The 24103-nt window shown below is 48.4% G+C and overlaps 1 protein-coding gene and 1 pseudogene across 6 annotated transcripts in view; both read right to left on the bottom strand.

Moving 5' to 3' along the window:
• Positions 1-24103, bottom strand: part of LOC140898396 (uncharacterized) — a 317402-nt gene that overhangs the window by 4654 nt on the left and 288645 nt on the right. For 2 of the 6 annotated variants that reach the window (XM_073312190.1, XM_073312194.1), the window contains exons 1-4: positions 8554-8798; positions 2462-2549; positions 903-1029; positions 183-296 (exon numbers count right to left, since the gene is read on the bottom strand). In XM_073312190.1, the coding sequence (XP_073168291.1) occupies positions 183-296; positions 903-1029; positions 2462-2485 (265 nt within the window). In that variant the 5' untranslated portion in view covers positions 2486-2549; positions 8554-8798. Of the gene's footprint in view, positions 1-182; positions 297-902; positions 1030-2461; positions 2550-4035; positions 6275-8553; positions 8799-24103 lie in introns of those variants that run through there. The other 4 variants (XM_073312191.1, XM_073312192.1, XM_073312193.1 and 1 more) reach the window with 4 other exon arrangements.
• LOC140897497 (olfactory receptor 6C4-like) lies at positions 16116-17068 on the bottom strand (annotated as a pseudogene).

The raw sequence follows: 24103 nt of genomic DNA, 5'->3' as shown, positions 1-24103 counted from the left end.
GAAAGTTGGGAAGGAAGCTCCAGCAGCTCACAGGGTGGGTGGAATGGCGTGAGCGATATCTGCTGACTACGGCCCTGCCCTGGCTGAGATGAGGAAGAACAGAGGGCGCTTACTCACACCACACATTTGGGATTCTCAACTTTTTCCTTCATTCACCACATGGTTTCTGTATCAGTCCTCACCTGTGCGGGTGCCTCTCGGGATCTCTCTTTCCTCAGAGGCCTGGAGATCCGGGACCCACAACTCTTCCCCTCGTTCCAGCTGGGCGATCAGCTCAGGCTTGGGAATGGGAAACCCTGTGCAGGGGATGAAATCAGACCAGATCAGGGTGCATGGAGAATTGAGAGAGTCTGTCACAAAGGGCATTCCATGTCCCAGTGCTGTGCTGGGGGAACGTGGAATCCAAGGGGACAGGAACATGGTCACTGAGCCCCCTTGGGAGAGGCAGACATCTGGGGAGGTGAGGGGAATTGTCACACCCTCACTAGGAGTTTGCAGGATCTGTGCATTCTGCGGGCCTTGCTGACAAACACACAGCTCTAGAGTTAAACCCCTGCCTCCTTCTAAACCTGCAGAGCCCAGAGCCCTCCCCATGGCGAGAGCTAGACCCAAGGAGGGAGATGAACAGAGATGCTGTGTGTGAATGAGAAATAATAGACAGGACACTTCATGAGTTCTGCCCCACTGAAAGCTGGAGGTGGGTGGGAATGGTTTCGCATGTCCATTAGGTTTTGACACTGTGGTCCCATTGGAGAGGGTACAGAGATGCAAGTCTCTCTCGCCGCAACTGTGGACTATGGGACAAATTCTCCTCCAATCTAACTGACCAGGGAAGAACATAACCAGAGTCAGAAATGCAGGCCCTACACTTTCTAATAACCGAGGGAACGGGAATCGCTTACCCAGCGAGGTCACCGTCTCGTAGTTATCCTGCATGACGTCCCTGTAGAGGGCTCTCTGACCGGGGTCCAGGAGAGCCCCCTGCCCCTGGGTGAAATACACAGCCACCTCCTCGAAGGTCACCGGCATCTGGAACAACAAGAGTCCCCCACTCAGCACCTGCTGCTCCAGCCACAATCCCACTAGTCACGGGAAAGGAAGAAAAAAAAGCTCTGGGAGGGCCAGAGAAGCAGAATCCCTCTCCCACCCTGCAGCAGCCATGTGGCTTCAGGGGTGGGAGAAGGTGAGAGCTCCTTGTCCCCCCAGCACACAGAGCAGGGCAGGGTCTTCTCATTTCCCACACGCCTGCCAGCCACAGGCAGATACAGGAAGCAGAGCTCTGAGCTGGGGACAGGAATCCCGACAGCTTCCCTTCGTATTTCACAGCAGCCTCTGGCCAGTGGAGTCAGGCTCCAGCACTGGGAGTCTGGAAAATGTTCCAAGCCCTGTTTCCTGTTTCATAAATGAGGAAAGTTCCCCTGCTGCCAATGGGCCTATTCAGAAAAGCAGCAGGTGTGAGGATGCAGATATGCAGGCCTGGCTGTAAAGGCCGATACTCTAAGAATTTAGGTGTATTCTTATCACTTGGCTAGTTCTAGTGGTATAAAAGAAAGAATCAAAATCACTGTCTGCGGGTGGAAGGGCCTTCTCTTACTGTGACAGTCTGAGGCCCTGTGCTTAGGCGAAGGCCTTTGGCTAAGCAGCAGAGGCAGCCATAAGCCGGGAAGCGACCGGTCACCTCCTCACATTTCAACCTAGTCACATTGAAATAAGGTGCTATTGGGCTGTTAGGAATACAATCCTGTCCTGATAGTGCCTATCACCTCCAGAGAAAGGGAAGTGCCTAGAAAATGTAAAAGGAAACTTAGTTTGATAGCATCCTGTCTGTCAAGAACCCACTTATCAATAGCTGGGATGTGAAATCCTCACTTCTCTATTGTTTTGTCATTATAGTTCCCACTTTGCTATTGTTTATTTGCATGGTCTCTGTCTGATTCTGAGATTGTTTCGTCTTCTGTATAATTAATTTTGCTGGGTGTAAACTAATTAAGGTGGCACGATATAATTGGTTACATACTCATGTTACAATATGTTAGGATTGGTTAGTTAAATTTCAGGAAAATGATTGGTTAAGGTATAGCTAAGCAGAACTCAAGTTTTACTATCTAGTCTGTAGTCAATCAGGAAGTGAGTGGTGGGGGGGTGGGGAAACTGCAATCATGTTTGGCTAAGGGCAGGAATGGGAACAGGGACACAGGTAAGGCTCTGTGGTGTCAGAGCTGGGAAGGGGGACACTAAAGAAGGAAACTGGAAGTATGCTTGCTGGAAGTTCACCCCAATAAACACTGAATTGTTTGCACCTTTGGACTTCGGGTATTGTTGGTCTCTGTTCATGCAAGAAGGACCAGGGAACTAAGTGGGTGAAGGAATAAGCCCCCTAACAGCAGGTTTATCACACCCTGTTTCCTCCCTGCCTCTCCCTTCCTCTCCTCCCCCCAGCAGCTCCCTTAAAATCCCCTACCTGAGCTGGCTCCATCATGGCCATTTTCCTTCCCTTTCTCCTGGAAGATGGGTTGATCTGGAGCGAAATCTGGACGTGATTCCTCAGCCTGTCAGGGTGAGAGGGGCGATGGGGGAGGTTTCAAAAGGGGCTTGAGTCCATTTCGCACCCCGATTCCCCCCGCCCCAGACTCTTTCCCTTGAGTCAGACGCTCTGGACTTTGCCATGCTGGGAAGAAACCCAGTTAGGTTATTACCACCCAGGCCAGCCCCCTCCCAGCAGAACTGAACCCACCGGGACACTTTGAAACTCTCCCTGTAACAGTGTCTCTGAGCCAAATGCTGGAAAAAGAGCAGAACCAGAAAAGCCACTTTTGGGGATTCCCTCTGACACTGTCCCCAAAGGCAGCGCCTGTCCCCCCACTCCACAAGCAGTGCAGTGATTCCAGGCAGTCAGCAACTGGCTTTTCCTCTCTCAGCTCCTCTCCTTGTGCTCAGGAGAGTCAGTCTGCCCGGGATAATGCAGGGAATGGATCTGGGCAGATCTGGGAACTTCTCTTCCTGCTGCTCCTTCCAGTCTCTCCACTCTCCCTTTTTATCATCTTCCCTCTCCCTGGAGAACTGGTGACTGCTCCATTGACGTGGGCCTTTGCTCTCCTTCGGGAGATCAGCCACTGACACTGCTAACAGGGGTTTGAACCCTAGCAGTATCCATGAGGACAGCAGCTCTGGGACTCACAGACACACGGGGAGCCCCTCCCTCCTGTACTTCAAACTCGCCAGCAGGTCCCTGAAAGGGGCCCTTTGTGCAGAGTCACTTTCCTGCCATGTGGAGGAGCAGAAACTGCTCCCTGTAGGAATTTGCTACTTAGGGTGCACTGAGCATGCTGACGTGAACTGAGCACGCTGAGTAACATCTGCTGAAGTCACTGCCCTTCACCCTGCCCTTATTACCCATAAGATTCTGCAGACTGTTTTTACAGGGGTTAAAAAGGTGGAAAGGGGGCAAATCGGAGGAGGGAGGTGTTGGCCAGATTCTGAGCAGGGGGAAAAAATTCATTGGTCAGGAGGGTGAAGCAGCTGGAAGCAGGGTTAGGATAGGGCCTGAAGGGCAAAATCAGGGATGGGGGGAAGGAGCTGGGGTTAAGCTCAGGGGTAAGGCGCTGCCAGAAGGTAATAGAGGGTAAAACCCTGGCAGGGGCAGATGGGGTATGAGTTACGCCGGTGGACTGAGACATCAGTGTTTCCAAAAATAGGGTGTGTGTGGGGGAGGGAGAGGGTCTTTTTTTATTTCTCCTCTCACAGACAGCTCCTGTCAGCATGGGCTTCCCAGGGCTGGGTTCTTAAAGGCATCCCAGTGACTAGCCACTGGAGCTCCTCTCTGTCTGATGTAACCTACTAAGGTGCTGCAGGAGACTTAATTCAGTGAAACAGGGACTTCCCTCCCCCTTCGCCCCATCCTTTCCCCGCCCCGCAGTGATCAACAAGTTACTCGCAGTGTTGCCAATTTAGTCATTGGTTGGAAATTGCAATCGAAATTGAAACATTAATACACACTTTAAAATACACATACAGTGTATGATCAAATACTTGTACCTGAAAGTATAATAGGTTTGAAAAGTCTGAACAAAGACTGGCTTCCTCACACAGCCGTTGTTTTTTCTGGCACATTGGTTTCGGCAATGTTGGCCAACCTTATCATTTAAAATGATGATTTGTAAACAAGGTGTGAATGAGTTCTCCCCTGACAGGGGGTGATGAGCCAGGGGTAGGGGGAAGGCTTCAGGACCAGACTGTATTTACATGAACTCACCTACTCTGCTGAGGTATCCAGCAGACAGAGCTGTGGGGCCCAAGTGATCAATTTTGGCTGGTGTCGGGAGTTTCTGTACTAAACATTTTTATTATATTATAATTAATTTTTGCATAAGAACGTAAGAACAGCCAGACTGGGTCAGACCAAGGGTCCATCTAGCCCAGTACTCGGTCTTCCGACAGTGGCCAAGGCCAGAGGCTTCACAGGGAATGAACAGAACAGGCAATTATTGAGTGACCATCCCCTGCCGTCCACTCCCAGTTTCTGGAAAACAAGAGGCTCTCAGAGCATGGGGTTGCATCCCTGCCCATCCTGGCTAATAGCCATTGATGGACACATCCTCCATGAATTGATCTCGGTCTCTTTTGAATCCTATTCTAGTTTTGGCCTTCACACCCCCCACCCCGGCAAACAGTTCCAGAGGTTGACTGTGTGTTGTGTGAAGAAGTCCTTCCTTTTGCTTGTTTTAAACCTGCTGCCTATTAATGTCATTGGGTGACCCCTTGTTCTTGGTTACGTGAGGGAGCTTATTCACTTTCTCCACACCAGTCAAGATTTTATAGACCTCTATCATATCCCCTCTTAGTCCTCTCTTTTTCAGGCTGAAAAGTCCCAGTCTTTTTAATCTCTCCTCCTGTGGAAGCTGTTCCACACCCCTCATCATTTTAGTTACCTTCTCTGTACCTTTGCATGCAGTATTCAAGATGTGAGCGTTCCATGGATTTATAAAGTAAAAGTGGAGGAGCTTGGTTTGCCAGACTGACTAGCAAAGCCAATGCTGACAAACTATGTGAAAAGGCTGCAAAACACCAATCCTCTGGACTGCATCGACATGCAGAAAGCCTCATAAGCCAGTCGTTGCCAAAGCCAATCTGAGAAGAATTTAGTGAGGTGTTAAGAATGCTGGAGACACACCACAGTTTATGCGAACAAACATGGCTGTCACATCACACTTTCTCTTTAAGCAAGAATTACCACATGCTACAAACTGGGGACCAATGTTAAGTGCACTGTCCAGCTGAAAAGTAAAGTACATTGACTTGATTCTTACATCTCTACAACAACAACTTTTGGATTCTATCAACCTCTACGTTGCTTTTACAGATGCCTGTCTTATAAAACACCGACAGTTGAGTGGAGTGAGGCACTCCCAGCAACGGGGCTGCCATGTGATCAGGACAGAATAGAGAATATGAACAAAGAGTGGAATATCACATGATGAACAAATGAAGATTTGATTTCAACTTCATCATCATCACAAATGGTTCAACCCAATTTTTGTGCTGTGTTTCCTGGGATGAAAGAAGTAGGAATTCACCTCTTCCTACTCTCAGTCACAAGAGCTACAGCTGAGTGTTCTTGTTCCTCATTGAATAGAATTGTGTGTTCTGAAAGAAGTCATCTTCTGCCTGATCATGAGCATATCTTGAAGGAAGGAAGTATCTGACACATGAGAAGCCTCCAAAAATGAATGCCGTGCATTCGAGAAGTTCATTAACAGAGTTTGCACAGTAAGCTTGTATAGAAAACTTTAATTTGTGTGAGGATTTAAAAATGAGCTAAATCTAATAAAATGGTTGTGAAACATTTTTCAGTTTTTACTATGGTGCCATACAGCCCACCTTCACCCTAACAATCTCACCCGTCATCGGTCTCCCCCTCCCTCCAGAGGAGAAGGTGATACATCTTCGAGCAATGGTGGTAGGCGAGGTGATTGTGCTGGTGGAAGCCAGGGGAAGCCCTGGGGCCTCCAGGAGCACTGGGGAGTGAGGGTTGCCCTCACCAGTACAGAATAGGTGTAGCAGCATACACTCCACAGAGTGCATGGCTCCTCTGGGCTGCTCAGGACAGCTGGCAGTGCCTTCTGCCCCCCCCCGTTTGCCATCAGGGTATTTCAAGAGCAGCAACATTGCGGCTTCCACATGCACGGGAGTGTTTGGGGAGGGAAAGGACTTTTTGGCCCCCTTCTCACCTCCACCACCACTAATGGCTCTGTGTGACGGCAGCCATATTTTGACCCTGTAACAAATAGATAGGAATTGTTTCTGCCAGGAAAAACGTCAGGGGAGCATAGGTGGTCCTCAGTAAGGGAAACAGGAAATCCAACATAGTTCTCTCTCCTTTCTACCCAGCCCCCAGAGACTAAAATACACCTGCATGAAGACAAACCCCTCTGGCTCATCTTTACCCTACAGATTTCAAAATCTCTGTCTGAACAAGCCCTTTCATCACCAGTGAGACATTACCCCAGGAGCTGGCGGGAATCTACCCTCCCTTGGATTGGAACCTTTCTCAGTCAAGGCACCAGGACAAGGGCATTGCTGCCTGGGCCTGCCCGCTGAGCCTATGAACGGTCAGAGATCACACCAGCCCAGAGTTTAAATTATCCTCCATGTGTCCCGCGTCCCACTACAATGAATCCTACCCACAGGTCACTTGCACGGAAATATCAATATCAGGATGCTACATTGTTAGCACAGTAAGTGATGCTGCAAAACAAGTGATGTTTAAATGACCTCCCTATTTTTGATACATCTGTACACCAGGCAGGGTCGTTTGGAAGCTGACGACTTTATGCTTCCATCCCTTGCCACTGTCAAGTTTTACCAAATTACGACAAGTCAGCCCATAAGAACAATGTTCTTAGGTATGAGTAACTGCTACTGTTAACAATTTGCTACCTCTGTCCCAGAAGACAGGAAAGGTGAGTAGTAGCAGATTTCTACAGATAGCAGTTTCTCACACTATAGGGTGTGAGAAACTGTTATCTGTAGAAATGAGCTAAGTCAGCTAGCAGTTTTTAGCAAAGTAGGACTTGTCTGCTACATGTAGCAATTTCCTACAGGGAGCAGTTTCTCATACTATACCTACCCAGCACTTTGCCCCAGGTCTCTCCCCTCACCTGCAGGCTCCGGCTCAGGGGCTGGTGTCAGCAGAGCCTGGAGCTGCCCCAGGGCTGGTTCCAGGCACCGGAGAAAGTCCCCACCCGAGATGGGCACTGAGGGGGCTTTAACAAAGGTCGCTCCTCTGCTAGATAAGCAGCAGCTTCTCAATTTGGGTTCCCAGGTCAAAATGCAGGAGGCAGCTTCTGATCCAGGCAGCTCAACTCCAGAGCTGTATCCTGAGCAGAGAGACACACACCAGCCTCCTCAATAGCCGGAGTCTTCTGGTGGCAACACCTGATGAATGAGTTTCCCTGGACTCCCCCTGCACCAGGGCCGGCTCTAGTTTTTTTGTCACCCCAAAGGGGAGGGGAAAAAAAAAAGGAGTGCCATCCCTTCAGAAGTGCCGCCCCGCCCCGGACTGTGGCCCCTTGAGAAGTGCGGCCCCAAGCACATGCTTGGTTGGCTGGTGCCTAGAGCTGGCCCTGCCTGCACCGCCCTGGGACAGGCAGGCAGAGACTGATCTCACTGGCCCTCTGCACTCACCCCCTGCCAGAGCCAGCAGTGACTCCGGTCTGACTCCGGTGTAGCCGAGATCTGAATCCTGCACGGAAATCAGACCAGGGCCCTGGGCAGCCCCGAACGCCCAGGAGACAGACCCCAAAATCATGATTCTCTCTTGAAAAAAAAACAAGTGAATAATACCTTGGGAGCACCGTGTGTGGGGGGAGGAGGGGGGTTGCCTGTGGATATTTGCTGTGGAGTTTCTGAGCGGTGAGGGGTTAGATCCCTGCCCAGGCACCCCCCCAATGCTTCTGTGACCAGCTCAGGAAAAAACCTCCCACCCACCGGCTGCTGGAAGGGGCAGCCCCGCCCCCTCTCCTACTCCATGGGGCGGGGAGCTGCCTTGTGTCCCTCCCCACCCCCTCCTTGCTCTCTGGCTCTTCCTTCTCCCCCCAGCCAGTCTCCCCTTGCTCTCACATTCTCCCTCCAGCCTCCCCGCCCCACATCCCCCCTTTCCCTCCAAGTGACCCCCCCCCATCTTCTCCCTAGACCAGCCTCGTTCCCCTCAGCCCCATAATTCCCCCCACACCCTGATTCCCTGCAACAGCCCATCCCCCCTTCAGTGCAACCACTGCCCCCATCTCCTCCTGCCCCTGGATCGCCTTTAACCCGCCTCCTGCCCCGCACACACCCCTGTCCCGCCTTCGGTCCCCCTTTCCTACACCCCACAAAGCCCCTCTCCAGACCCCTCCCGGCTGCCCCCACGTGTTGCCCCAGCGCGGCCCGGCCGGGCTCCCCCCGCCCCGCGCACACCGGGGGCTGCGGCAGCTTTCCCGGGCCCGGGGCAGGGAATCGCAGCCGGCTCCGCGGGGAGCAGCCCGGGGGTGCCGGGGGGGGGCGGGTCTCTCTTACCTTCCCTCCGAGCGGGGCCCCCGGGGCAGGGGCCGGGCCGGGAAGGGGCCCTGGCCGGGCTGGGGGCTCTGCCCTGGGAGAGGCTCCCGGGGAGCAGCGGGCAGGGCCCGGCTGGAGGTTCCCCTCTCCCGGCTGCAGCCCGGGCTCCGGGCTCCCAGCACCAGCCGCCGGGGCGCGGGGATCTCGCCGGGAGCCAGAGTCCCCGCAGCGGCTGCGAGTCACTTCCTGCGGCCGGGCTGAGCCCCGCGATCCTCCCCCCAGAGCCGCCCCCCAGCCGCTCCTGGGTCCTAGCGATCAACCCACCGATCTGCAGGCCCCTGCCCCAGACCCTGCCCCCTGGGGACCCCACCAGCCTGGGCGCGGGCAGCTTCTCCCAGCCCTATGCAGGCGTCCTCCCTCGAAGCCACAGGATCACTGCGGGGACAGAAAGGAGACGAGCAGAGCCCGGGGCGGGGGAGAAGGGGGGTTTCTAGGGAGACTCCAGGTTGATCCAGAGGATCCAGGGGTGACGGGAGCCGGGGACGCTCTGTGTGTGATCCGCTCTGGTAACAGACTGGCACAGGGAGCAGTTGGTCAGAGCTGGTCTCGTCTCTCCACACCAGGCTCACTGGCGACCAGCCCTGGGCTCCCAGCTCTGCTCCCCTCACTCGGGTCATGGAGCTGTCAGAGCTTTGCCCCTGGGTTCCTCTGGTTACCTGTAGGTCCGGAGGAACCCACCCCTGGGCTCTATTTAAACCCCCCTCGTGTCTGCCCCCTCTCAGGGATCCCCTCTGCCCATGTCCTGGCTGGCTCCCCGTGTGGGCACTGACTGCAGCTCCCCATCGGGCACCGGGATGTCGGCAGCGAAGCTCCTGTTGCTCTGGGTCAGGGACTGGTGCTCTGCCCGCTCAGGCTTGTCACCTGTTTCCCCCTCATCGTTTTCCGATTGTCACCAAAATCATCCGCCTTCTCCTAATGGTCACCTAGAAAATCCCCTGAAATGTTGGAATTGATCCGCTGCAGCCATCGAAACAGACCAGTGCCACCGAGTTAAGTGCTAGGCCAAAAATAAATCAAGATATTCGATAGCACTCTTAGGTCATGGCCAATGATGGAGCCGCGCCCCAGTTAGCTCTCTAGTGCAGGGGTTCTCACAACAAATGTTTTGGTGGCCTCACAGCATGGCCACCAACTACCACTGGTGGCCACTCTGACAATTTGGTCTAAAATACTTAATTAACTTTAGGAATAAATAAATCTGCCCTTATCCATGCCCAAATCATTGCAATTTATTGATGTAGGGTTGTTTTCATACTCAATAATAAAAATAATGTACAGTCGCCTCTATTCTTTACTGGACCTACACCGAATAGAAACACAAGTAAGGTACTTTGCATGTTCTTGACTTTGTTTAATTGTTGTTTCTTTTGCTTTTTTGGTTGTTTTTTTTTTTTGCTAGCGAGTAAGTCTGCTGCTGTGAAAAGTGATGTTTGTACGTTTGTTAATATCACGTCTCACAGCAGGAGACTTGCTAGCGAGCTGGGAGGCAGCGAAAAGTGATTAACAAACATACAGATATCACTTTGCACAGCAGCCTTCCTCAGACCCAGCAAGCTGGGGGACAAATTAAGCCCTGGATGGGAGGTGGTCAGGGTCCAGGGCTGGCCTGACCATGAGGCGAACTGAGGCGGCCGCCTCAGGTGCCAGACTGTGGGGAGGCACCACTAGGACCCAGAGCGTAGAAAACTGTGTCTGCTGCTGGGGCATCTGTATTCTCTGCTCGAGATGCCCAGAGATGGGGGAGTGCTGTGCTGGAGGAAGGAGGGCACAAGAGACCTAACAGGCAGGCAGGAGAAAAGGTGAGGGGGAATAGCAGAAAGCAGCAGGAGCTGCAGGGAGAGACAGGAGAAGGAGCCTCTCATGTACCTCTCCAGCACCCCCAGGAGCCTGGACTGATTAACCCCTAGCTTCTCAGGCAGCTTCCTGTTTCCTGCTGCTTCCCTGAACCCACCTGGGGAGAACAGGCAGTCAACTGAAACAGTAGGAGCCAGTTAGGCCCTTAAGACGCTGATATCTTCCCTCACTCAGGCCTGTTACCAGCCTGCTTATTTGTCCCCTTCCACTGAGTGTTGAAGGCCACTATAGCTGGCACAGAACAGCAGTCATGAGTGAAAGAAGAAAACGCCCCTCTGGGGCAGCACTCAGAAAAAGAAAGAAAGTGAAGGAAGCTTTTCTATCTAAGCAGGAAGGAGCTCTCCTGAGATACACAGACACAAATGTTCACAGTGAGCCTTCCGGCCCCAGTGAGGATGTGAGTGGTGAGGAGATGCCTGATCTTCCAGTTAGTCGGAGTGCAGGTGACCTGGCAGCTACTGCAGCATCCCTATCTCCATCTCAAATGGATGTAACCATGCACATTCCTGAAGAAAAGTGTAGATCAGAGAAGAGTGTGGTGGAGGCGCAAGAAACAGCTGCTCCTGAGTTTTGTTCCTTAAGTCTAGATGATCCAGGACTGTGGACCCACTTCAGCAGTGTTAAGGAAAAGTTAGCATACGTGACTCCATTTTGATTTGGGGCTCACCATTGTCTCAAAGCAAGCTCATCATGTACCAGGAGGAGTGTTCCTTAGATACTGCATTCCTGTGAACCCACCCCCCGCAACCCCCGTCTCCAGCCTGTCTTGACTCCCGGTTTCTGTTCTTTGTCTGTTCCTAACTCCCTGCCTCCTGACCCTTTGATGTGGGCCTCCCATCCTGATAAGAGAAGTTACTGATGCATTGCTTCAGGGCCATGGTGGGAAATTGAAGTAACAGTTTAAGCACGGGGAACGTACCTAGCAGGGATAGGTGGGAGATAAGAAAATGGTTTGTCTATTGGCTGAGATTTCTGATGCACGAGGGCAACATGCTTTGCTAAAAGGTCTATAATCTTTGAATAACCTACATTCGGGGTCCCTCTCTGACTAGCGGGGGGCACCACGCTCGACCATAATAAACTTAGTATCTTTGGGAACTCTGCAGTTGTGGACTTTGTTCGTGTGCCTCAGCCTAGACTCGAACTGTGCGTGACCTATCGAGTATAATTCGCAGCAGTTCCTGTGCGTGACCTGTCAGGTATAATTCGTAACAGTTTGTGTGCATGACCTATTAAGTATAATTCATAACAGCAGTAGCCTGAGGTACTTCCTTGTACTGCATTGGCCTCAACAAGTGAAAAACTTCATGTTCCCCAAAGACAATGAAAAGAGAAGTTTCCATCCAACACATTACTGGCGTGAAATCCCCAATGGTGATAAAGTGGAGAGGCCATGGCTTATGTACTCAAAAACCCAGAATGCTGCATACTGGTTTTGTTGCAAACTCTTCCACTCTCATGTTCTAGCCACATTGGGTTCTACAGAAATAAAGGACTGGAAAAATCTGGCTAGAAATCTGGCATGCCATGAGAAGGCAGCAAATCACCAGAGAGCATTCCATAGGTGGAAAGAGCATGAGATGAGACTAAGGTTAAAGGCCACCATAGATGATCAGCATCAAGAGAAGATTGCATCAGAGTCTCTTTACTGGCAAAATGTTGTGAAAAGGCTCATTGCCATTGTGAGAATGCTTGCTACCCCAAACCTAGCACTGCGTGGCACTTCAGATCAGCTGTATGTGCCAAACAATGGAAATTAACCTTAATTGGCCTTAAAATTGTGGAGCTGATGGCTGAATTTGAGGCTGTACTCCATGAGGCTGTTGAATTTTTTAATGTAATTCAAAGCATCTATGTATTTTTCTCAGCATCAACTCATCGATGGCAAATTTTGAAGCAACATCTGGGAACATCCTCTCTGATACTGAAACCACTGAGTGCCACACAATAGGAAAGTTGAGTGGAGGCGATAAAGCCTATCAAACACCAAATTGGGAAGATAGATGATGCCATAGTTGCCATTATGGAGGATAATGCTGTGACAGGAACTGTTCATGGGAGAAGAGTGGCAGAGGGAAATGGAATCACCAAAAACATACATCACTTCAAATTTCTGTGTGGCTTAGTGTTGTGGAATGACATAATGTTTGAAATAAATGTTGTAAGCAAGAGACTCCAAGGTGTTGACCTTGACATATCTGGAACAATGGAACAACTGGACAAAGCAAAGTCATACCTACAGTCTTACCGCTCAGATGAGGGATTTCAAAATGTTTGAAAAGTGCAGAGAAGTTGTTAGAGGAACTTGACACTGAAGCTATTTTCCCACCCATTCAAGGATACAAGTGTAACCCTTCTGCCTGTCAGAGTTGGCAGCAGCAAGGGCCGGGTTCAGTATCTAGGGGTTCCATTCCAATAACACAATGCAAAACCGGCTCAAGCCCCCACCCAGTGACATCGGTGATTCATGTCTGTAATTCATGTCTGTAATTGCGTGACCAGAGAGATTGAAGTGTTCTCCGACTGGTTTATGAATGTTATAATTCTCGACATCTGATGTGTCCATTTATTCTCTTATGTAGAGACTGTCCAGTCTGTACAATCCATCTGTGATCTTCCTGATAACACCATCCTGGCCACTATGGATGTAGAAGCCCTCTACACCAACATTCCACACAAAGATGGACTACAAGCCGTCAAGAACACTATCCCCGATAATGTCATGGCTAACCTGGTGGCTGAACTTTGTGACTTTGTCCTTACCCATAACTATTTTACATTTGGGGACAATGTATACCTTCAGATCAGTGGCACTACTATGGGTACCCACATGGCCCCACAGTATGCCAACATTTTTATGACTGATTTAGAACAACGCTTCCTCAGCTCTCGTCCCCTAACGCCCCTACTCTACTTGCGCTATATTGATGACATCTTCATCATCTGGACCCATGGAAAAGAAGCCCTTGAGGAATTCCACCATGATTTCAACAATTTCCATCCCACCGTCAACCTCAGCCTGGTCCAGTCCACACAAGAGATCCACTTCGTGGACACTATAGTGCTAATAAACAATGGTCACATAAACACCACCCTATACCGGAAACCTACTGACCACTATTCCTACCTACATGCCTCCAGCTTTCACCCTGACCACACCACATGATCCATCGTCTACAGCCAAGGTCTGCGATACAACCGCATTTCCTCCAACCCCTCAGACAGAGACAAACACCTACAAGATCTCTATCAAGCATTCTTACAACTACAATACCCACCTGCGGAAGTGAAGAAACAGATTGATAGAGCCGGAAGAGTTCCCAGAAGTCACCTACTACAGGACAGGCCTAACAAAGAAAATAACAGAACACCACTAGCCGTCACCTTCAGCCCCCAACTAAAACCCCTCCAACGCATTATTAAGGATCTACAACCTATCCTGAAGGATGACCCAACACTCTCACAAATCTTGGGAGACAGGCCAGTCCTTGCCTACAGATAGCCCCCCAACCTGAAGCAAATACTCACCAACAACCACATGCCACACAACAGAACCACTAACCCAGGAACCTATCCTTGCAACAAAGCCCGTTGCCAACTGTGCCCACATATCTATTCAGGGGACATCATCATCACAGGGCCTAATAACATCAGCCACACTATCAGAGGCTCGTTCACCTGCACATCCACCAACGTGATATATGCCATCATGTGCCAGCAATGCCCCTCTGTCATGTACATTGGTCAAACTGGACAGTCTCTACGTAAAAGAATAAATGGACACAAATCAGATGTCAAGAATTATAACATTCATAAACCAGTCAGAGAACACTTCAATCTCTCTGGTCACGCAATTACAGACATGAAGGTCACTATCTTACAACAAAAAAACTGCAAATCCAGACTCCAGCGAGAACCTGCTGAATTGGAATTCATTTGCAAATTGGATACTATTAATTTAGGCTTAAATAGAGACTGGGAGTGGCTATTTCCCCTTGTTTTTTTCCTACCCCCCCCCCCGACATTCTGGTTAAACTTGGATTTATGCTGGAAATGGCCCACCTTGATTATCATGCACATTGTAGGCAGAGTGGTCACGTTGGATGGGCTATTACCAGCAGGAGAGTGAGTTTGTGTGTGGGGAGGCGGAGGGTGAGAAAACCTGGATTTGTGCTGGAAATGGCCCAACTTGATTATCATAAACATTGTAAGGAGAGTGATCACTTTAGATAAGCTATTACCAGCAGGAGAGTGGGGTAGGAGGAAGTATTGTTTCATGGTCTCTGTGTATATAATGTCTTCTGCAGTTTCCACAGTATGCATCCGATGAAGTGAGCTGTAGCTCACGAAAGCTTATGCTCAAATAAATTGGTTAGTCTCTAAGGTGCCACAAGTACTCTGTTTCTTAATCCTCACCCTCTGCTTGTGAGGTCAGTAGTTCATGGCCTGTAGAAAGCACAGGAGGTTAACTAATGAGAACGGGGAGGCATTACCCTCTCAGGTGCCGAAGGATGGTGTAGTGATAGGACCTGGAGCATGATGCGGGACATCTGCATTCAATTCCCTGCTCAGCCACAGACTTTCGATGTGGATTTGGGCATGCCACATAATCTACTCTGTGCCTCTGTAACACAGGGATGTGAATTCCCTACCTTCCGGCAGTGATTGTGAGGGGTCCTGTCATTTTATTTTTGTGATTCATTCTTTTAAAATTTTCATGAAGAAACCAACAAGAACAATTGTTACAGCCTGTACATGTCGCCCGACACTGCACATTTCACAGGCTAGCTAAAAAAAATATGCAATTATGCAACTTTGCAACTTGTCAAAACTACAAGACTAGGCAATAGAAAATCAGGCGAACCTTGCCTGCGAGGGAGGGGGAACAACAATTTTTAAAAAAGACACAAATGGGCAAAAAAAATGAAGTTGGGGAACGGGGGCAGGAAGTGGGAGGGAGAAAGCAGAGAGGTCCACTGGAATGGAAGTCAGGCATTATTTCAGCATTTTTTATCCAAAAGTATCTGGAAACAGGGCCCAAATTTCTTCAAATTCATAGAATTTCTTTCCATATCGACAAGCTCTTCTTTCTTGAGGTGTCCCATTGTTAATGTTGGTGAGGGCCACCTCACATACCTAGATAGAATGACTTGAACAGATCATTTCCCACCATTGAACACACAACAGGTTATGAAAATTCTATGTGCTCTGAAAAATCTTGGTGTCTCAAGTGGGGGTCCCCAGTGGCTGAGGCACCCAAAATCAATGTATCCTTTCAAATATTTTGTCATTCAGCTGGGATTGTCAAGGGACCTAATGGAGTTCGGTAACACAAACCCATTGAAATTTAGATCCCTAACCCCCTTAGGATCCTTTGATAATCCCAGTGTAAATTGTTCTTTTATTTTATATTCTTACTTGAGCTTAGTGTATGGAATTGCCCAACTCAAACCAAGTTTAATACAGTTCAATTTTATTCTGAATGTAAAGATCCTGGTATTGACTGATCTCACATTTCATATATTTGCACATCCTCAAATATTATAGCAGCACATTCCCAAAGACCTAGCCAGAACTAGGGATCACCCAGAATCTGTTTCGATAAAACAATAGGCCAGCTCTGCATCTCACCATTTTCCCTACAATAAGAAATAAAAACCTTGTGATTTCTAATTTCTTGTAAAATCTACACATTTACTGACATTTTTTCTCAGGGCCTCTTTCACCTCTTTGTTTCTCAGGCTGTATATGAAGGGATTTGCCATAGGTGTCAGAATTGTGTAGCAGACAGAGAACACTTTGTTTAGGTCTCTTAGTGTGTTGGTTTTTGGTAGCAGATACACAATGATCAGGGTCCCACAGAAAATGGTCACCACAATGAGGTGAGAGGAGCACGTAGAAAATGCCTTTTGCCTCCCGGCGGTGGAAGGGATTCTCAGGATGGTGAAGATGATACACACGTAGGACATCATGGTTAATACAAATGGAGGCAGAGTGAATATAGCAGCCAGGATGGTAATGACAAGCTCTATCTGGTTGGTGCCATTGCAGCAGAGATTTAACATTTCTGTGGATTCACAGTAGAAATGATCGATTTTATTGGGGCCACAGAAAGTTAATTGTAACATAAGAACTATGACTATGATAATAGCCAGAAATCCATTTATCCAAGACCCAGCTGCTAACGACAGGCAGAACCTGGTATTCATGAGGGCTGCATAATGGAGCAGTTTGCATATCGCCAAGTACCGATCATACGACATCACTGCTAGCAGATAGCATTCTGCAGCAGCAAAGAAACTAACAAAATAAAATTGTATCATACAACCACAAACAGAAATGGTATTGTCCCCTGTCAGGAAACTGGCCAGAACCCTGGGCAGGAGGATGGAGGTATAGAAGGTCTCCAAGCAGGACAAGTCCCCCGGAAGAAGTACATGGGGATGTGAAAGTGCCGATCAGCCACAACTTGGCCGGGAACATCCTCATTGTTGCGCTAGGTCACAATGTAGATCACTAGAAACAGCAGGAAGAGTAGGGCCAGCAGTTCAGGAAGATCCCTGAATCTCAGGAGGACAAATTCTGTGATGGACGTTTGATTCCTCCCTTCTGTGTTTGCCATGGGGTGTATCTAGGAAGGATAAAAAGTGAGGAAGAGAAAAATACATCTTGGAGATGATTGGCAAAAACATACTTAAGCTTTAACCCAGCAAAGAAGAAGTTGTGGGGGAAGGAAGCCCCCTGGTTTGATAATGGAGTTGCAGGAACAGAGCTGGCTGGCATGTTGATTCTTTGGATATATTACCGTAAGTTTTATGCAGCAGATTTAACAAAATATCAACATCTCTCAAATCGGACCAGGAACCCAGTTGCTATGTTGAAGGGTCTGAGAGCCCACCATAATAGGCAGCCATTTAGACACACATAGTTTGATTCACATCATCTCGTATCTCTTCTCATGACACAGTTTGTCCAAATGTGGGATACCATTACTGAGACAGTCTTCATATTTTTGTATAAGCCAAATCAATCAATCAATAAATCTCGTGTTGGACGTCAGACTAGAGGATCTAATGGTCTTTTGTGGCTTTCCAATCTATAAATCTATGAATGTACCTCTGTGATTCTTTCACACTGTTACACAGTTCCAAAATATCAAAAATTCCCAACAGGTAGAGCCAGATTTACCACCTTTAGCAAATATTAATAAGTGTTGAAAACCCTTTCCATTATATAAGTTGTGGAACCTGCAAATGTTTAAATTGTGCTGGGAATTCTCTCCCTGTAACATGAATTCTTGGACTATTAAGGCTGAGACTTTGATAGTACTCTATAGGAGTTAGGCACCCACTCCTCTTGACGAGTTGGGCACCTAAATCCATTAAGAAAAGGAGTACTTGTGGCACCTTAGAGACTAACCAATTTATTTGAGCATAAGCTTTCGTGAGCTACAACTCACTTCATCGGATGCATACTGTGGAAACTGCAGAAGACATTATATACACAGAGGCCATGAAACAATACCTCCTCCCATCCCACTCTCCTGCTGGTAATAGCTTATCTATTACCAGCAGGAGAGTGAGTTTGTGTGTTGGGGGGGCGGAGGGTGAGTTGTGCTGGAAATGGCCCAACTTGATTATCATACACATTGTAAGGAGAGTGATCACTTTAGATAAGCTATTACCAGTAGGAGAGTGGGGTGGGAGGAGGTATTGTTTCATGGTCTCTGTGTATATAATGTCTTCTGCAGTTTCCACAGTACGCATCCGATGAAGTGAGCTGTAGCTCACGAAAGCTCATGCTCAAATAAATTGGTTAGTCTCTAAGGTGCCACAAGTACTCCTTTTCTTTTTGCGAATACAGACTAACACGGCTGTTACTCTAAATCCATTAAGGCACTTAGAAAATTCCAACCAATATTGGTAGGAAAGTTAAAACTTTTATTTCACTGATTTTTCTATTCTCTCTCTCTCTCTCTCCTTAAGTATTTAGCTGTATATCTATCTCTCTAGCTCCCATGTATATAGAATGAGTGCTGTGTGTCTGCAGGCTACAGCGTCCCTGTTTCACCATCTGTGTTTATCTCCAGCAGCTACAACTGGCTTTGTCCCCTGCTATGGAATCCTCTCTGGGACCTTGTGACCAGTGTGAACCTCTAATGACTCAGGAAGGCCTCTTCAAAAACAGGTGGGATTGATTGGTTCACAGAAACATACCTAGCAGAGGGAAACAGGGTTAAAACAATAAAATCCTATGCACGTATTGTCTGATTTGACGCACCATTTCAGTCTCTTGCTGAAGTTCTCATAATCCTCATCGCAGCCGTCCAGGAGGTTCCAGTCTTCCCTGGAAAAGTTTTCCTTCAGGGTTGCCTTGTCAAAAGCTACCAGTTGGTGCCTTCTGTTCACCGTACACAGTGCCTTTTTCTTCACCTTCACAGTGAACGTGAGTCTGGCTCTCAGCAGGCGATGGCCGCTTCCGGTGTTGAACGATGGCACTGCTGAAATATCCTGCAGGATGCGTCGTCTATCGATCAGGAAGTAATCGATTTCATTCTTTGTCTTCGCATTTGGTGCGATCCGGGTCCATCTTCTGTTGGCCTTCTTTCGGAACCAGGTGTTACCAATGAACATTCTCCTCGTCTCTGCCAATATATCTAGTCGTTCTCGCACCTTTCTTTCTCCGATACCTATGAACTTTTCGCCCTCTCTCCCTCTTCCAACCTTGGCGTTAAAATCTCCCATCGCAATCCTTTATGTGGAACTCTGAGTGAGGGTTTCCTCCAGCTCCTGATAGAATCCTTCTATATCATCATCTTTGCATGCACTTGTGGGAGCGTAGATCTGGATGATTTTGAGGGTATTGTTTCGGTTCAGTAGGAGGTAAAGCACCCCGATACGTGATGACTTCAAATGGCATGAGACGATTTGTCTATCTAAACACTGCCTTTCCTTGCCAGTTTAAGCAGGTTCCACTGAACCCAGGTACCCCGCAAAAACAATGAGGCAGGTTGCCCCCTGCAACCCCGGCCTCTCAGATAATCTGACACCCCAATCAGAATCTCTCCCCACTTATTCATAGATTCCAAGGCCAGAAGGGTCCCTGGGATCATCTAGACTGCATCACTGTGAAACACAAGCCTGAATTAATTCCTGTTTGAACTAAAGCAGATCCTTCAGAAAAAAAAAAAATCCAATCCTGATTTTAAAAGTTCCACTGATGGGAAATCCACCATGATTCTTTGTAAATTGTTCCAGTGGTTAATTACCCTCACTGATAAAAACTGTGCCTTATTTGTCGTATGAATTTGTCTAGCCTCAACTTCCAGCTCTTAACCCTTGTTATACCTTTCTCTGCTAGATTGTTGAGCCCACCCTTATCACATTTCTGGTCCCCACATGGTAACTTACAGACTGTGATCAGTTTGCCCCTTAACCTGCTCCTTGTTAAACTGAACTGATTGAACTCCTTGAGTCTTCCAATCCTTTAATCGTCCTCATGGCTATTCGCTGAACCCTTCGTGAATTGTGGGCACCACAACTGGACGCAGGATTCCAGCAGTGGTCGCACCAGTGCCAAATACAGAGGTAAAATAGCCTCTCTGCTCCAGATCACCCCGTTTATATAGCCAAGCATCACATTAACCCTTTGAGCCACAGGCTGTTTTTTTATCCACTCCGAAGTCCCTTAGTTCAGGGTTCCTGCCCAAAGGTCCCCTGGGGGTTCGAGAAGGGCGTCTGAACCTGACTACACTGGTTCATGCAGTGTCATAGCTGAAAGCTTGTCTCTCTCACCAACGGAAGTTGGTCCAATAAGAGATACTAACTCACCCACCCTGTATCTCTCATACACTGCTTCATGCATTTCTCCCACGGGGCTTTTCCTTTGAGCATCAGACCACTGAGGTCTGTCTACTGCTACCATGAGGGAGTGCTTGCAGAATTTAACCCTTATTTACCCAGACCACAGCCACCCAAAGTAACTGTGCGTATCAGCAGGACTTGGACCCGGGCCTGTAAGGTTAACGGGTAAGTAATTTCCCCACACTGCAACCTGGCAGTGCCTGTAGCTGACTCATTCCCTGTGGCCCATAATCTGCAGTGGTTGTACGCCACGGTAAATTCCATCCTGCATGATCGGACTGAAAGTGCTCTTGGCTCCTTGACCCTATATTCGCCCATGGGGCGCACCAAGAAGTGTCCAGGCAACAATGTGGATCCCAGCCAGCTGCCATGCCCACCCTGCTTCTCTGTGTCTGAAGTCCTGGTACTGACCTCGACTCTGACTTGGATTCTGACTCCTGATCGACCCCTGGAAACACAACTGGGATGCTGATACCTGGTTTGGACCCTCGTCCCAATTCCTGATTCTGTCTCCGGCTCTGACCCTCCGCTTGACTCTTGACCCTGTTACTGACTCTGACCCCTGGCTTCACATGCTGGCACATGGTAGATGTGCAGGCGAACGAGCCCCTGATGGCTCACCACCCGATCCATTGTCTACCGCCAAGATCTAAGATACAACTGCATTTACTCCAATCCCTCAGACAGAGACAAACACCTACAAGATCTACATCAAGCATTCTTAAAACTACAATACCCACCTGCTGAAGTGAAAAAACAGATTGACAGAGCCAGAAGAGTACCCAGAAGTCACCTACTACAAGACAGGCCCAACAAAGAAAGTAACAGAACGCCACTAGCCGTCACCTTCAGCCCCCAACTAAAACCTGTCCAGCGCATCATCAAAGATCTACAACCTATCCTGAAGGACGACCCATCACTCTCACAAATCTTGGGAGACAGGCCAGTCCTTGCCTACAGACAGCCCCCCAACCTGAAGCAAATACTCACCAGCAACCACATACCACACACCAAAAACACTAACCCAGGAACCTATCTTTGCAACAAAGCCCGATGCCAACTCTGTCCACATATTTATTCAAGTGACACCATCATAGGACCTAATCCCATTAGCCACACCATCAGGGGCTCTGTCAAGGTTCCTCCCCCACTCTGAACTCTAGGGTACAGATGTGGGGACCTGCATGAAAAACCTCCTAAGCTTATCTTTACCAGCTTAGGTCAAAACTTCCCCAAGGTACAAAATATTCCACCCGTTGTCCTTGGACTGGCCGCTACCACCACCAAACTAATACTGGTTACTGGGGAAGAGCTGTTTGGACGCGTCCTTCCCCCCAAAATACTTCCCAAAACCTTGCACCCCACTTCCTGGACAAGGTTTGGTAAAAAGCCTCACCAATTTGCCTAGGTGACCACAGACCCAAACCCTTGGATCTGAGAACAATGAAAAAGCATTCAGTTTTCTTACAAGACGACTTTTAATAAAAATAGAAGTAAATAGAAATAAAGAAATCCCCCCTGTAAAATCAGGATGGTAGATATCTTACAGGGTAATTAGATTCAAAAACATAGAGAACCCCTCTAGGCAAACCTTAAGTTACAAAAAAGATACACAGACAGAAATAGTTATTCTATTCAGCACAATTCTTTTCTCAGCCATTTAAAGAAATCATAATCTAACACATACCTAGCTAGATTACTTACTAAAAGTTCTAAGACTCCATTCCTGGTCTATCCCCGGTAAAGACCAGCATATAGACAGACACACAGACCCTTTGTTTCTCTCCCTCCTCCCAGCTTTTGAAAGTAACTTGTCTCCTCATTGGTCATTTTGGTCAGGTGCCAGCGAGGTTACCTTTAGCTTCTTAACCCTTTACAGGTGAGAGGAGCTTTCCCCTGGCCAGGAGGGATTTCAAAGGGGTTTACCCTTCCCTTTATATTTATGACAGGCTCGTTCACCTGCACATCTGCCAATGTGATATATGCCATCATGTGCCACCAATGCCCCTCTGCCATGTACATTGGTCAAACCGGACAGTCTCTATGCAAAAGAATAAATGGACACAAATCTGACATCAGGAATCATAACATTCAAAAACCAGTAGGAGAACACTTCAACCTCTGGCCACTCAGTAAAAGATCTAAGGGTGGCAATTTTGCAACAGAAAAGTTTCAAAAACAGACTCCAAGGAGAGACTGCTGAGCTTGAATTAATATGCAAACCTAGATATCGTTAACTTGGGTTTGAATAGAGACTGGGAGTGGCTGGGTCATTACACATACTGAATCTATTTCCTTAAGTTAAGTATCCTCACACCTTCTTCTCAACTGTCTAAATGGGCCATCTTGATTATCACGACAAAAGTTTTTTTCTCCTGCTGGTAATAGCTCATCTTAACTAATTAGCCTCTCACAGTTTGTATGGTAACTTCCAACTTATCTGTATGTATATCTGTGTCTTACTATATGTTCCATTCTATGCATCCGATGAAGTGAGCTGTAGCCCACAAAAGCTTAAGCTCTAATAAATTTGTTAGTCTCTAAGTCCTCCTGTTCTTTTCCCCATTATTGTATTGGCTACTGAACTCTATTGGTCACTAGTCAGTATTTGTGACACCCCCACCCACCTCATTTCCTCTACTCTGCTGCCATCTAGTGTTGATTTCCCAGCATGACAGCCTGTTGCTCTTCTCTCTATAGCTGCCTCTTTCCCGTTCTTGACTCTCATGTCACGTGGTGGCCCTTTGTTTAATATAACAGCCCATATCTCACTCCGTAACATCTGCGACTATCCACCTTTCACTATGCAGCACAGAGGTCCTCGTCTCTTCAGTGCTCTCTACTCAGCACTTACACACCGTTATACAGCTTCACCTCCCTTTCCAATGGTCATTTGGCAACATAACTTCTCCTTTCTTGCCCCTCCACTTTGGGTGCTGTTCATTGGGCAGCACAGCTGCGCCTGTCCTCTCTGACCTCTTGTGGCCCTAGACAGCATAACTGCATCTCTCCTCATTTCTTACCTACTGCTAGGTGGGTGCTGTTTCAAACTACAGCCACTGGGAACAAAATCGTACAAAAAATGATTGCAACATTAGTGGCTACAAGAGCGTATACTGTGGCAGCAGCTCTCAAAGGCTTAGCAGGGGTTTCCCATCCATCCAGCGCCTTTCTTCTGATGTGGGCTCTGTGTCCAATGGAAATGCACAGATTGAAGCTACCATGACAGATTCCCAGTGGCTCTCCAGGCTGAGATTCTCAGAGGCGTGTAAGGTGATGTGCATCCATCTCCCATTTCAAAGGGATTTGGGTGACTAACTCTGTTATGTCCCTTCTGAAATCCCTTCCACAGAGTCGGAGCCCTACAATTCTCACTGGTGCCCAGCTCCCCTACCTCTGGCCAAGCCCTGACGTGATCCCAGTGACTGAGCCAGCACTGCCATGTTTGGCATCACAGAAGTTCTGCCCGTTGGTAGGTGGTTGCCGCTTTCTCTCACCATAAGTTGCCTCACCCCCTGAGGAAAGGGCCCTATGTGGAGCAGAGCTGCCTGGGGTACCTGGGGCTGACTAGACACTGTGCCCTCAGAACTAGCCCTGTTGGACATTGGGCTTGTTGCAGTTAGTTTTGGGGATGCTCATTGTAACAGGTCCCCTCCCTTTGAACTGCTCTGTGCAGCTGGGGGAAGCAGAGCAGCTGGTGCCCTGCAGGGCCATGAGCAGAGTCCCTCGTCAGTGACCGTTTGACAGACCCGACCCCTGGAACGGGCTCAGTTCTACGGGTGCCCTGGCAAACC

The sequence above is a fragment of the Lepidochelys kempii genome, chromosome 14, assembly GCF_965140265.1.
Source record: "Lepidochelys kempii isolate rLepKem1 chromosome 14, rLepKem1.hap2, whole genome shotgun sequence".
Lineage (NCBI taxonomy): Eukaryota > Metazoa > Chordata > Testudines > Cheloniidae > Lepidochelys > Lepidochelys kempii.
The sequence above is the reverse complement of the archived record's forward strand: the minus strand, read 5'-3'. Positions and strand labels throughout refer to the sequence as shown.